We start from the raw sequence: 13,389 nt of genomic DNA, 5'->3' as shown, positions 1-13,389 counted from the left end.
ATGTGATCCTGAATATACAAAAACGGAAATTTTAATTTTTGTGCAGCTGATACACATTTTTGTTTATGCAAATGTACAAATGTTCCTTTCTGTTTATTACAACATCCATAAATCAGCCTTCAAATATGTCGTATTCTTCATATTCTATAAAAAGTTCTACTGGATCATTATATAGTGATTGTGTCTTTTTTTCTATTAAAAAAAACATTACGCTCAGTTTGCTCTCTGACAGCTTCATTAAGGATTAAATAAACCTTTATTTATGACTAATAGGGAATTTCTGAATGTGAATTGTTGAAGAGACTATTTATGAGTCAGAATATGAACAGTATGTAAAGGGTTAAAGGTGAAATGTGTTAATAAAGTCACATTTTAAATGAAGTATGTCAAGTTGCAGCGATGTCCTTGCCTGCATGCCGTATTCTACAAACTAGACCATTTAATGTTTTTCAATTAAAAAGACAATAATAATGTAAACGTTATCATTCCCTCGTGTCAAAATTGCGATATCAGTCATAAATAACAAACAATTTAGATATGTTTAAAAAAAACTGTTCAGCCCTAGTTTGAATTTGAATTTGACTTTCAAACTAAACAGGTACATCAGCCTTCACAGAAGGTTGAGAAATGCTGGTGTTAAATGTCAAACTGTGAGCTTTGCCATTGAGGAAAAGCTTGTAAATATCTTCTCATGTACAAAAACATTTAAATCCTTACATTAGGCGATTTAAAAAATATATATATATATATACAAATATGCACATTTTTTCAGTGTTATTTCAATACGGTGCTAATATTACCAAGCATCTACAGTTGCACTCTCCCTCCGTCATAAATTGTAATAATTTTAAAAAAAAATCTCAGTGATAATAATCAGCAGGTTGTTAGGATTTATTAAACTTTTTTTATTTTATTTAGGACTCATATTTTAAAATGAGTATCAATATATTAAGTAAATCCTTCTTTTTGTCATAATATCCTCTTTTTTCCCCCTTTTTTCTTTTTAAAGATCAGCAGTATGGTCCTGGTTTTTTATAGTCTTTCCAGAGCCACAATCGGTCAGCATGTTCAGTTGTCAAGCAGACTATTAACTTGGAGAAAATACAGCGATTGTAATGCAAATATCTATCACTATTAAAATAATTCCATTTTGGAGGGTTGGTGGGAGAGATGTTCAATTTTTTCATACATAACCCCAAATACACATCTTCAATGTAAAGAGCTTTAATATCTCTGGATGCTTCAATTAGCTTTCTAGGGAGGTCTAAAGACAAAACGTAGCCCAGGCCTAAAGCATATGTAGGGTAGTGTTGATCAGGGTAAACGCTCCAGGGCATGAACCACTTACTTGTGGGATCTCTCAGGACTTGAGCGTTTTGCGTCACGAGTCCGGTCAGGTAGTGCTCTTTTGGAGCGTTACGCAACATCCTGATGAGAAGGGGCAGATTTACGAAGGTGTCTGAATCCACTTTCATGGCGTACGAAGCGCCGGAGCAGTAAGAGTCCAGCCACTCCAGCATCACCATGGTCTTGATGGTCAGGTTCTTGTAGCAGTCCACAAAGTTGCTCTGGATCAGGTCATGATGCTCTATGCTCTCCTGCAGCACCTGCGCTTGGACTCCGACTCCGTTGTGCATCCCAAGCAGGAAGAACAGCTTGACCGTTTTGCCCTCTATGTTGCTTTCGCCTCCCCAGGTGCTGCGGACGATTTTGCGATGCTCTACGTTGTGGGGCGCAACAGGAACCATCAGAACCAGAAAAGGTTTCTGCTCCTCACATTTCTTTGGCTCATTTATAATATAGTGGTACTTGTATGGGTATTCCACGTAGTATGGTCCTGGAGATACATAAGGCTTCACAGTTTCCTGCTGAATCACAACGGAGTCTGTTTCATTTGTCACAATTGTGTTATTTATTTTTCTTGATATTTTCAAAGTGATATTCTCAGATTGAAGAACATCATTCGAGATTTCCTTATTTGTAAATCCAGAGGTCAGTTCAGGTGTGGGAGTGCTGCGTCTGGAATCACTCACACTGGGAGAGACGTAATTGCTGCTCTGACTTTTAAATGAATTTAACCATTTTGTCGTAGTGTTGTGTTTCATGAAGTCATTTGCAATTTCCTTTAAGTTTGTGTTAGAAAAAAACAGAACCACAGTCATGACCAGAATGAAGAAAAAACACTGACACCTACAGCGTTTTTTGCTGTCTGCCGGTTTCAGTGTCTGGTTAGGAGCAGGAAGAAGCTGCTCAGACAGGCTGTAAAAACAGACATGCATTAACAGCGTTTTTGCTTTCAAAGTAACATAAGACACTTTTTTTCACCAGCGCATGTTGTAATATGTATACAGGCGTACTATTTTACAGCACATTACACACTATCATGTTTTAGCTTCTTATCTTTCATATTCATATTTTCTTCCCCCCACACACAACTCTTGAGACATATTTAAACATAAACTGTGTCTTTCTTCCCCTTTTCTGCTTCCTTGTTCAACTGTCATGCTGGAAATTATTTTACTTAATTAAAAAAAAAGCATACACACCTTTGTCGTCTTTTACCAAAGCCGATGTCTGGCATGTTGACACTCTCCGGTCTATAGATGTGGGTTGTTGTCCCTTCCCATATGTAACGGAAAAACTGTTACAGGATGTTGCTCCACTGAAAAATGAATGACAGGACTTCAGTTGCAGTTAAGTGTGACTTTCACCTTTCAGTACCAACGGAAAATTGGAGCAACAAAGACTACTTTAAAAAATGATTTTGCGCATAACTCCCAGCCACTTGTCTCTGACTCATACTGTGTCACCACAGCGCCTGCTTAGATCAAATAACCATGGCACTTAGGTAGGTTTTTTTTTTACCTGCACATGAGCCACACCTTGGGTTGCTCCTCCTCTGACTCTCCTGGGGGTTTTTCTTCTCTGGACCAATGAAAAGCTAAAACTCCTCCTGAGGCTTTTGTCAGTTGTGCTTGTTGCCTCTTTATCACAACTGACGGATTTGCTTGTGCTTTTTAAAGGAAGGGTAAGTCGGGGGAGGGTGATGAGAAATGGATTACTAATTCAATGGAAATTGGCAGACGGTTAACATCTAGGTGTTCACATTTACAGCTTTCATCTGTTTCAGGACTGAGAATGTGCATTTATTGCACAACATTTTAATATTTTGTTGGACTTTAATTACCTTTAAAGTCATACACATGAAAATACTGTGCAGAGTACCCTGTAACCTGTCAGGTAGTTTTATATACTGTATAACAACACATTGTTTTATGAGCTCCTAAAAGGTTTTGCGTGTCAGATTAGTACCTGTAAAAAAAAAAAATGCAGTGGATCTTAGCTACATGTAAATAAGACTATAGCCACAGCAGGTGTTGTGTGAGGTTGTATACAGTAGAGTTGCTTTGAGCTAAATGCTAACAACAGCATAATCACCTTTTTCAAAGTAACAATACTAACATACTAATGATAAGCAGATGTAATGTTTACATGGTACAATTGGTATCTAGCTTTGAACAGAAAGTACATCCGAGGCTGTAATGTTTTCTGGTTTTCATTCATAAATGTGTAAATAAGGGAGCTTGAATATATTTTGCTATAATTTAAAGGCAATCTATATCCAATGGTTGTTGAGACACTAAAACCCACAACTGGCACTAGAGGAAAAAGTCAAAGGGATGACCAGAGTCGGCCGGGATTTATCTTCTGGAGAACATGAATGTCTGTACAAAATGTAATGGTAATCAATTCAAAAGTTGTTATATGATATTTTGGTTTGGACCAAAGTGGCAGACCGACTGACTCATAGAAACACATGACTAGAATGGCTAAAAGTAATAGAAAATACTTATTAGTTCCAAGCTGCACAGTACTTTACTTTTACTATACAGTATATTTTTTGCCGTTTTGGCGTTAACCATTTGTAGGTCTGCTCAACCGTTTGGTAGACGTCACTTTATGTCGTGATATCTGGTCAAAAACAAAATCTATGTAACTCAAACTTTTAGGGCAATCTTTACCACTTGTATGAAGTATGTAATGCAAAGACAGACCATCAGATTGTATTATGGTTGCTATAGATACAGGTTGTTCTATGGTTGCTATAGATACAGGTTTTGCTAGTGTCACTGCTGACATAAGAGCAGGGTTGGGAGGGTTACTTTAAAATTGTATTCTGATACAGTTACTATTTACCTGTTTAAAAAATGTAGTCAGTAACGTAATCCAAGTACCACAATATTGAAGTAACTTGATTACTTTCCGTTACTTACTAGGATTATTGCAATACCAAATATACGGGAGCGTGTCTATGTTCCCACAGCTCTATGTTCCCACGTTTCTAAGAAATTATTAAAATGTAGACCCTATTTTCCCACATCCACAGACATGTGTGGTGTCCTGGTACCTCTGTGAGGCTACGAGTGAAAGTCCCTCATGAGCAATAATTTACAAATTAAGCACTGGGGCGGGCACAACGCTGTCCTGATTGGGCTGTCTTTTTGTATAATAGTTGTAAAATATAACCCTAACCCTGTGGGAACATAGAGCTGACCCCAAGCACTTTCTATAGAATTAAAACATCTCATTGACAAAATTACAAACAATCCCACGTATATAAACCTGAGTCTGTGTGTAACAGCTGATCTGTGTAAATGTGCAACATTACATTTATTTACATTAGATCCAGATCGATGTGGTGTTAATGAAGTTACCACTGCTGTGCCGTGTGCGTAAATGCACAGAGCCCTTTTTTCAGTTTGGAGACTCACTTATTGTTTCAGCAGCTGTGACGTACATCTGCACTGTTGCTCTCAGCTGCAGATTAGCACAGATTAGGTAGAAATCCAACCGAGCAGATAGTGGGTGCTGCGCAATTCACGGTGTTGTAACATTCTCAGTTAAAACCTCTGATGAAACAGCGCCTGGCTTACTGGATGTGTCTGAGTCTGAGTTTTCTTTGACGCATTCAGTATTAAAAGTGTTCGGTGACCAGTGACCCAATGTCAGGTCAACACGTTAGGCACACACAGTCATATCATTGGAGAGCAGTAATGTACGCGTCATCAAGCTGTTATCAACTCAAGCTCTCTCATAAATGCGAGTCTTTGGGAGTGACACAGTGTGAAACAAACATCCCTGCCAAATTTTTAAGTTTAATGTGTGTGTGAAGTGCGTGTACGTGCACCCGCTACACGCGTAATGCGGTATCATCCTCTACTCAGACCATCGTGGATCACAGAGATAATGTTCCCTGTGGCTTTTGCTCTGCTTATGTTTGGGACTTTTACAGTGCATGGTTAGTATGAAGTTCTTTATTGTAAAATGTGTTTTAAAATTGTAATTCTACTAAATACCTTGTTACCTTGTACGGAAATTTGTGGGAATGTGCAATATGTGTACTTATTATATTTATGTATTTATTGAGGCAACAGGTAGCATTGTATCAGTTATTATTCTGCAAATGTGCAAATTTACTTTTACTCTTTGTTCTTTTTAACTATGGCGGCAGCTGTCTCAGCACTTAGAGTCCAAGACAAATTTCCCTTTGGGGACAATAAAGTATCTATCTATCTATCTATCTATCTGTCTATCTATCTATCTATCTATCTATCTATCTATCTATCTATCTATCTATCTATCTGTCTGTCTGTCTGTCTGTCTGTCTACCTACCTACCTACCTACCTATCCATCCATCCATCTATCTATCTATCTATCTAAATAATCCCCATGTTTACAAAACAAAACTCCCGAATCCTGCATAAGAGATCCTGCTGGAGACATTTTTGAAGTTTTTCATCTTGTAAACGAAAAGAATGAGTCTCTAACATGTTTTTAAAAAAAGGTTTTAAACAACTGAGATCTGAATGAGGTCTGTAAAGGTCTGTAAAACATAAAATTTAGGCTCAATGAGGGGGGAAAAGCAAAGAAATTATATTTTAAATGGCGCTTTCTTGGTGTGACCTACAAAGGTTTAAGGGCTTTGCTTAGGGGCGCCTCAATTGTGTTGATGAGGGTGCGGCAAACACTGCTCTTTCAGTGACCCCACCTGTTTAATCCCTCAAGTTACCTTTTAAACCCACTTCTCTAACCTGTAGGCTACTGCTGCCTGGTAAGTGAATAGTTTCAAATGAGCAGTGTCATTCAAACACGACCCGATTGCAACAGCAAAAGCGTTTTTCCAGAAATCGTAACGCTACTGAATCACATTTTCTCTCACCATAATGAGGAAATGTTGTCAAATAACATTTTTAGCACGCTGCAAAACGTACAACATACTTCGGTCTGTTTTTCCCACCAAAATATCCGATCTTGCTGCACAAAATCCACCAGAAGAAACCACAGCAATACTACACCTTTTCATGGATACGTTTAGGACCTGGCAGCACTTGGTTAAGGTTACAAAGAGATTGTGGTTTAATACCGAAAAAAAGTGATTTGAAGCACAATATGTTTATTAATATTTAAGCCACACCATCATCTTTCACTACGCTGCACCGAAGTGCTTTCATTGTCTTCAGAGTGATATGAAATATAAATATAACGCCTGTTTCATTACCTGTGAACATAATCCAGGCAGCGTTTTGGGACACAGGGTTGTCATTAAACACCTTAACAAAAACCACATTTGTAGAATGATATGATATATAATGATAAATATAAACACAGCATTTAAGTATTAAGAAATATAGTTGAGCTCTTGGCCTTTTCTTACCCGCTTCCTCTTGAGCTTCCAACACATCATGCTTGCTCAGCAGATGGTGATGGTTCAGTTGTCATCATCTGATATCAGTTGCTGGTATGTGTTGGGTAACCTCGGTCTTTGTTCCAACATGGTTTCTGGTGTTGGATGAGAGTGTCCTCCCTTCTCTCCTGTCTCCTGTTGTCCACGGACTCCTGAGGTTGTCCAGTTTCTTATCCAGACCATTTATCCGGAGTCTTGACGACGACTTTCACTGACGTAATATTTCCTGTATCTCTTCGGCTTGCAATCCTACACAACTCTGAACACAACGGGAAAAAAGGGCTAGTTGGTGGATGTCTGTGAATGTGAGCAAAGAGAAGTAGAAAGACCATTTCTGAACATCTCAGACTCCGCTAAAACTGTACAACTCATCAGTTCGAATGGAAGACTAGGAGTGTCCCATCTCATTCGGAAAGTACTGATTGCATCTTTGTTTATCAGAGACATTAACGTTGTTAGAGCAGGATGGGCAGGAAATTATGCATTAGAGGGAGACTACAGTTCTTCATTGAAAACATTATTGTGGTATGAAGTTTACATACTTCTTTATATTGTTAATAGCTTTATATGTCTTTTTTTATTCCTTTTGTATTGTTCCTTGTATTTGAAACTTAATCTTTATTGATTATTTGCATAGTCGATGCAGAAATAAGATATCTGAGCAGCTGTGTATTTGAATTAGGTTTGAGGCCATGAGATTTTGTACTCCTATCTGCTTTTCCTCATAGTGTGCTATTACATTTCACCTGACCAGGTCTGATCTGGCGTCAGTCGTACGTTGCCAGTGTCAGGTATACTTCATATTAGTTCTATTTTGATCTACATATTGACTTTAACATGCTGTAAGAATAAGGCCAAGAGAATAATTGAGGAACATAAAGTTAGAAAGAAGGTACACATACAAGAGCAATGCTGTTTGTTTATTTCCGATGTCTTCCACATGGGTCTAAAACCGCTAAGGATGCTAACTTTTCACCTTTCGTCTCAGTCTTACCACAATACCACATACTCTATGTAGCTGTCAAGTCATTTCCCCCTCTCTCTCCCTGTTTCCTGTCAGCATATCTGCCAGTTACTATGTGAATAAAGGCAAAAAAAGCTCAAAATGAATCTCAAGAAAACAAACAGTTGAAGATGTGGCCCAAGCTTTTGCCACAAAGCAGTGTGACATCACCTGATAAGGCGCTGCAATGGCCAAATCAAACACGTGAAAGCTGACATTCCTGAACACTTAAACTGTCTACTTAAGTAAGTAGGTACTAGTTAATTATTGTCTACTTTCTATAGTGGTACACCTAGACGATTTATTTGATTAAAATAGCTGCAACGGTTTTATGCTTCAAACTCTCTCTCAGTAGAAGGCAAACTAAGTAAAACACTCAAGAACTTAATTGGAAGTAATTTTTATTAGGAGTAAGTACATTTTTTCTTTACTTTTTATTAAATAAGAACACTGACTTAATTTTTCAGGAACCTGCCAATGAAGTCACGGTAACAGGTCTGTTCTTTTTTTAGATAATTATAAGAAACGACTGAACCTGTAAAATAAAGCGTTACTCTGATCATTCAAAAAGTTTGACAAAATACTCTAAACTGATTGGTTGCTTTTTCTGGAGCTTTCAGCTGGTCCGAGTGGAAAATCTACCACTGTTATCATCGTAAACTGCACATGTGCGACAAACACTAGCGTAGCCCTGTCATAATAATTATCGACTTATCGTACATTAACGTAATTATCAGCATCATCATGTCTATATATGGACTTATCATAATGATACATGGACATGACCTTTGACCTCAGTATCACATGAGCAGCTAAGAGGCTATTCATGTCACATTGGCTAAGTGAGTAGTGTCCTCCATTCCTCACTGTGCTCGTCCTGAGTGGAGACTGCAGAAGAATTACACTAGCACTATAGCTCGACAAGCATAGCAAAGTCAATAATTGCCAACTTTTCTTGGTTGAACGCATGAATGCTTAGTTTCTTTAGAACAGCTGTAACGGTTTTATGCATCACCCAAACTGTTGTGAAAGATACAATACACTGTTGTTGTCAGTTTGTAATCGTAGAGCAATCAAACTTAGTTCCTCTTCCCAAGGAATAAGAGAGAGAGAGAGAGAGAGAGAGAGAGAGAAAGAGAGAGAGAGAGAGAGAGAGAGAGAGAGAGATAGCATCGATATTCGAGTGAGCTAGAGAGGGAATGAAAAGAGAAAGAAGAAGTGCTGCTGAGACGAGGCTGTAAATCAGACTCTGACTCATAAAAAAACGTTCATTTTCTGATTGCTTCATAGTGATTATGTTTTAAAGCAGAAAGAGACACACCCAGTCTCTGCTGTGCATGTTTGCATGACGGTGAGGAGCAGCACTCAGCAGAGGAGAACGACGGAGAAAAGGGTAGAAGCACTGAAATACAAGGAAGAAAAAACTCACACCCTGCACATTATTAGTTATTAGTTGTTAGCTTGGGCGCTATAAACCCATTGCCCAAAGGTCGAGGCTCAGACATGATAACAATAAAGTCCAGTCAAAGGGCAAAGTGTCTGCAGATAAATACACCACCACACACCTCTAGTTGGTCATAGGTTGTTTTTTTTACATTTTTATTAGTTTTTGTTAGTTTTACAGAGAACAATACAGAATAAGAAGGCACATATAGGTAAATATAGTAGCAATGATAATGATAATCAAACTAAAATAATAAATACAATTAACTGTGACAAAATAAGTAAATAAATTAATAAAAATATAAATTAAAAAATATATAATAATAATAATAAATTAAAAATAAATAAATACAAATAATAAATAAATAAAAATAATAATAAATTAAAAATAAATACAAATAATACATAAATAAAAATGATAATAAATTAAAAACAAATAAATAAAAATATAAATTAAAAACAATATAATAATAATAAAAAATAAATTAAAATAAATACAAATAATGAATAAATAAAGATAATAAAAATAAAAAATACAAAAATAAAAATAATAAATAAATAAAAATGATAATAAATAAAAAATAAATAAATACAAATAAAAAAATTTAAAAAATGATAATAAATAAAAAATAAATAAATCCCCAGATCAACTCTTCATTCCAGCCGTCTACTTCCATATCATTTTTCAAGGAAATTACAGAAGACCTTCCATATATTCCAAAACATATCAATCTTGTTCTTTGAGGTATAGCTTATCTTTTCTAAAGCAAAATAAAAACACATTCCTGACAGCCACTGTGGGTCATAGGTGATCATTAAGAGGGATTATTCTTGTGTGAGTCTATACATTGCTTTTTTCTTTGTTGTAAAATCCTCCACAGTTTACCTTTTAAAAATCAGTAGAAGGCACAGCCGTTAACCATGTTTAAGATCAAAAGTTAATCATTCCCACGGCGAGGTTGGTGTTGACATTCTTCACAGTAACAGGTTCAACCTCAAGTGAGCGTCATCACAAGACTTCTGCTTTGTCGGCATGCGTGACGGCGTCCGACTTTTCAGAGTCAAGATCGTGACTGAGTTTATTGAAGGTGGAGCAAAGCGTCATAAAGGTTTTTATCTGATTGCTTACATTGAATGCACCTAACATTAGGGTTAATCATTCATTTTGATTAACCCTCCTGAGGGTTTCACCAAGGCATGAAACAGGTGTTGACTCAAAAATGTTGTGTCGTCCTCCCGGGTCAAATTGACCCCGTCTGTTTTGACTGTTCCTTCTTTCCTCCCTTCCTTCCTTCCGTCTGTCCTTCCTCCCTCTCCTCCTTCTCTCTTTCTTTCCTTCCTCTCTCTTTCCTCCCTTCCTTCTTTCCTTCCTCCATCCCCCTTTCTTCCTTCCTTCTGTCCTTCCTTCCTCCCTCCCTCCTTCTTTCCTTCCCTCCTTCCTTCCTTCCTTTCCTTCCTCCCTCCCTCCTTCTCTCTTTCTTTCCTCCCCCTACCTTCCTCCCTTCCTTCTTTCCTCTGTCCTTCTTTCCTTCCTCCCTCTTTTCCTTTCTCCCTCCCTCCCTCCTTCCTTCTTTCCCCCTTCCCTCCTACCTTCCTTCCTTCCTTCCTTCTTTCCTCCGTTCTTCCTTCCTTTCCTTATTTCCTTTCCTCCCTTCCTCCCTCCTTTCCTTCCTTCCTTCCTTCCCTCCTTCCTTCCTTCCTTCCTCCCTCTTTTCCTTCCTTCTTCCTTCCCTCCTTCCTTCCTCCCTCTTTTCCTTCCTTCTTCCTTCCTCCCTTCCTTCTTCCCTCTTTTCCTTCCTTCTTCCTTCCTCCCTTCCTTCCTTCCTTCCTTCCTCCCTCCTTTCCTTCCTTCTTCCATCCTTCCTTCCTTCCTCCCTCCTTTCTTTCTTTCCTTCCTCCCTTCCTTCCTTGACTCGAGGACAACAGGAGGTTTAAATCAGGCCATAAAAACAGAAGTAGATGAACTTTTACTGCAATGTGAGGAGATTTCCACCAAGGTGCTCACTGATGGTAGATTACTTCATAGCATAAACTTCATATTACTACATAAACCTTGAGATTGCTGTGATTGTCAACCAAAGTTGTAAAATCCTTTTGTGATAAACCACTGTGCAGTGTTTCCGCATTTGGTGAACCTTCAAACTCACACATCTGTCACTAAAACCAGAATTCCTTCTTTCCTGGATCTTGTCTGCGAGTTCAGACCGAAAACAGGTCTTCATTCGATAGGGGTGTTTTTGTTTTTAGGAACCGGTGAGACATGAAATATGATCCAGAGAGTTCAAACAAAAGTTTATAGAGAATGTATCATACAGGGTTTCCATAAAGTCTCTTTACAATTTAACACATTTATTACAAAAGCAAATGAATAGACACATCTGTGGAATTGTAATCATTTAATACGCCTCTATATGGGCATCAGTAGTTGCACGAAGCATCAAGACGGTACTCGATTTCTTGCCATGTTGGCTGTAGCAAATGGCGCTTTTCCACTACACAGTTCCAGAATGACTCGGCTCGACTCGACTCGACTCGGGTTTTTTTAAATTTCCACTAGGGATAGTACCTGGTACCTGGTACTTTTTTAGTACCTGCTCTGGTGAGGTTCCAAGCGAGCCAAGCCGATACTAAAATGTGACGTCAACAGACTGCCGGCCGCTGATTGGTCAGAAGAGTTGTCGCTGGAAGAGTCATGAGCACGATGTCCGACACAAGAATCAAACCTGGCATTTTTAAATACCGGCAGCAGCGTTACCATAGTTACATCCGTACGGCTCAATTTTCTTGCTTAATGTGTGAGACAGAAAGCCTCATACAGCAGCAAGTACACCACTGCCTCCATGTCCTCCATTGTTTATGTGTTTTGTGTCGCGTATAAAACGAAGTCATGGGAGTTTCGTGGAGCCGTGCTATGATGATCCCGCCCACGTTGAGGACGTACTTTTTTATAATGGAAAAGGTTCCTGGTACCGCAACGAGTCGAGTCGAGTAGTGCTAGAACTGTGTAGTGGAAAAGCGCCAAAAGCCTCATCAATGGAGGCAATGGCATCAGTGATCTTTTGCTTCAGGTCGTTGATGTCCCGTATCTTTGTTCCATACACGATACACAAATGCAATGTGATTAAAAACTTTGATAACCACTGAGTACATAGAACAAATCTGATTAACATATCTCATTGATTGCTTTTGTAATGATTTTTTTTTTTATTGTAAACAGACTTTGTGGAAACCCTTTACAACAGATTTATCACAGGTGCAATCATTGTATAATTGTATCATTGTATTATGATTAATGGTAGGATTAAAATGTTCATGTTATTAAGTAAACCAGGAATGTCAGCTTTCATGTGTTTGATTTGGCCATTGCAGCGCCTTACCAGATGATGTCACACTGCTTTGTGGCAAAAGCTTCGGCCACATCTCCAACTGATTGTTTTTAACATTTATTTTGGGCTTTTTTGCCTTCATAGATAGATAGATATGCTGACAGGAAACAGGGAGGGAGAAAGAGGGGAAAGACCTGCAGCATAGGTCCCTGTTTTATATTTTTTTGGGGAGACTCTTGAAAGGTTTACTGGTTGTACTTTAACATAAGAAGAACTCCACTGTCACTGGAAAATGAGTAAAACTCTCAACAACCGTCAACATTACTTTCCAGTTTATATATCGTTGTTCGATTAACACAAGTTTCCCCTCAAATGCTTTAATGTGCAGATCTATTGCTCAGAGAAATATCAGATATTATAGGACATATAATATAATAGCTCCAATGTGCCTTTAACCCTCCTGTTGTCCTCCCTGGTCAAATTGACCCCATCTCTTTTGACTGTTCTTTCTTTCCTTCCTTCCTTCCTTCCTTCCTTCCTTCCTTCCTTCCTTCCTTCCTTCCTTCCTTCCTTCCTTCCTTCCTTCCTTCCTCCTTCCTTCCTTCCTTCCTCCTTTCCTTCCTTCCTTCCTTCCTTCCTTCCTTCCTCCATCCTTACTCCTTTCCTTCCTTCCTTCCTTCCTTCCTTCCTTCCTTCCTTCCTTCCTTTCAATCCTACCTCCCTCCTTACTCCTTTCCTTCCTTCCTTCCTCCTTCATTCCTCCTTTCCTTCCTTACTCCTTCCTTCCTCCTTTCCTTCCTTCCTTCCTTCCTTCCTTCTTTCCTTCCTCCCTCCTTACTCCTTTCCTTCATTCCTTCCTTCCTTCCTTCCT

The 13,389-nt window shown here is 38.5% G+C and overlaps 1 protein-coding gene across 1 annotated transcript; it reads right to left on the bottom strand.

Moving 5' to 3' along the window:
• Window positions 1-691: 691 nt before the first annotated feature.
• On the bottom strand, window positions 692-2,652 carry LOC133978723 (beta-1,3-galactosyltransferase 1). Its single transcript, XM_062417027.1, has 2 exons — window positions 2,547-2,652; window positions 692-2,259 (listed from the first exon to the last, which is right to left on the bottom strand). Exons 1-2 carry the CDS (start codon window positions 2,579-2,581, stop codon window positions 1,011-1,013), a joined length of 1,284 nt encoding a protein of 427 aa, XP_062273011.1. The 5' UTR covers window positions 2,582-2,652; the 3' UTR covers window positions 692-1,010.
• Between the last annotated feature and the right edge of the window lie 10,737 nt (window positions 2,653-13,389).

Source organism: Scomber scombrus, chromosome 1, assembly GCF_963691925.1.
Source record: "Scomber scombrus chromosome 1, fScoSco1.1, whole genome shotgun sequence".
NCBI classification, from domain to species: Eukaryota; Metazoa; Chordata; class Actinopteri; order Scombriformes; family Scombridae; genus Scomber; species Scomber scombrus.
The sequence above is the reverse complement of the archived record's forward strand: the minus strand, read 5'-3'. Positions and strand labels throughout refer to the sequence as shown.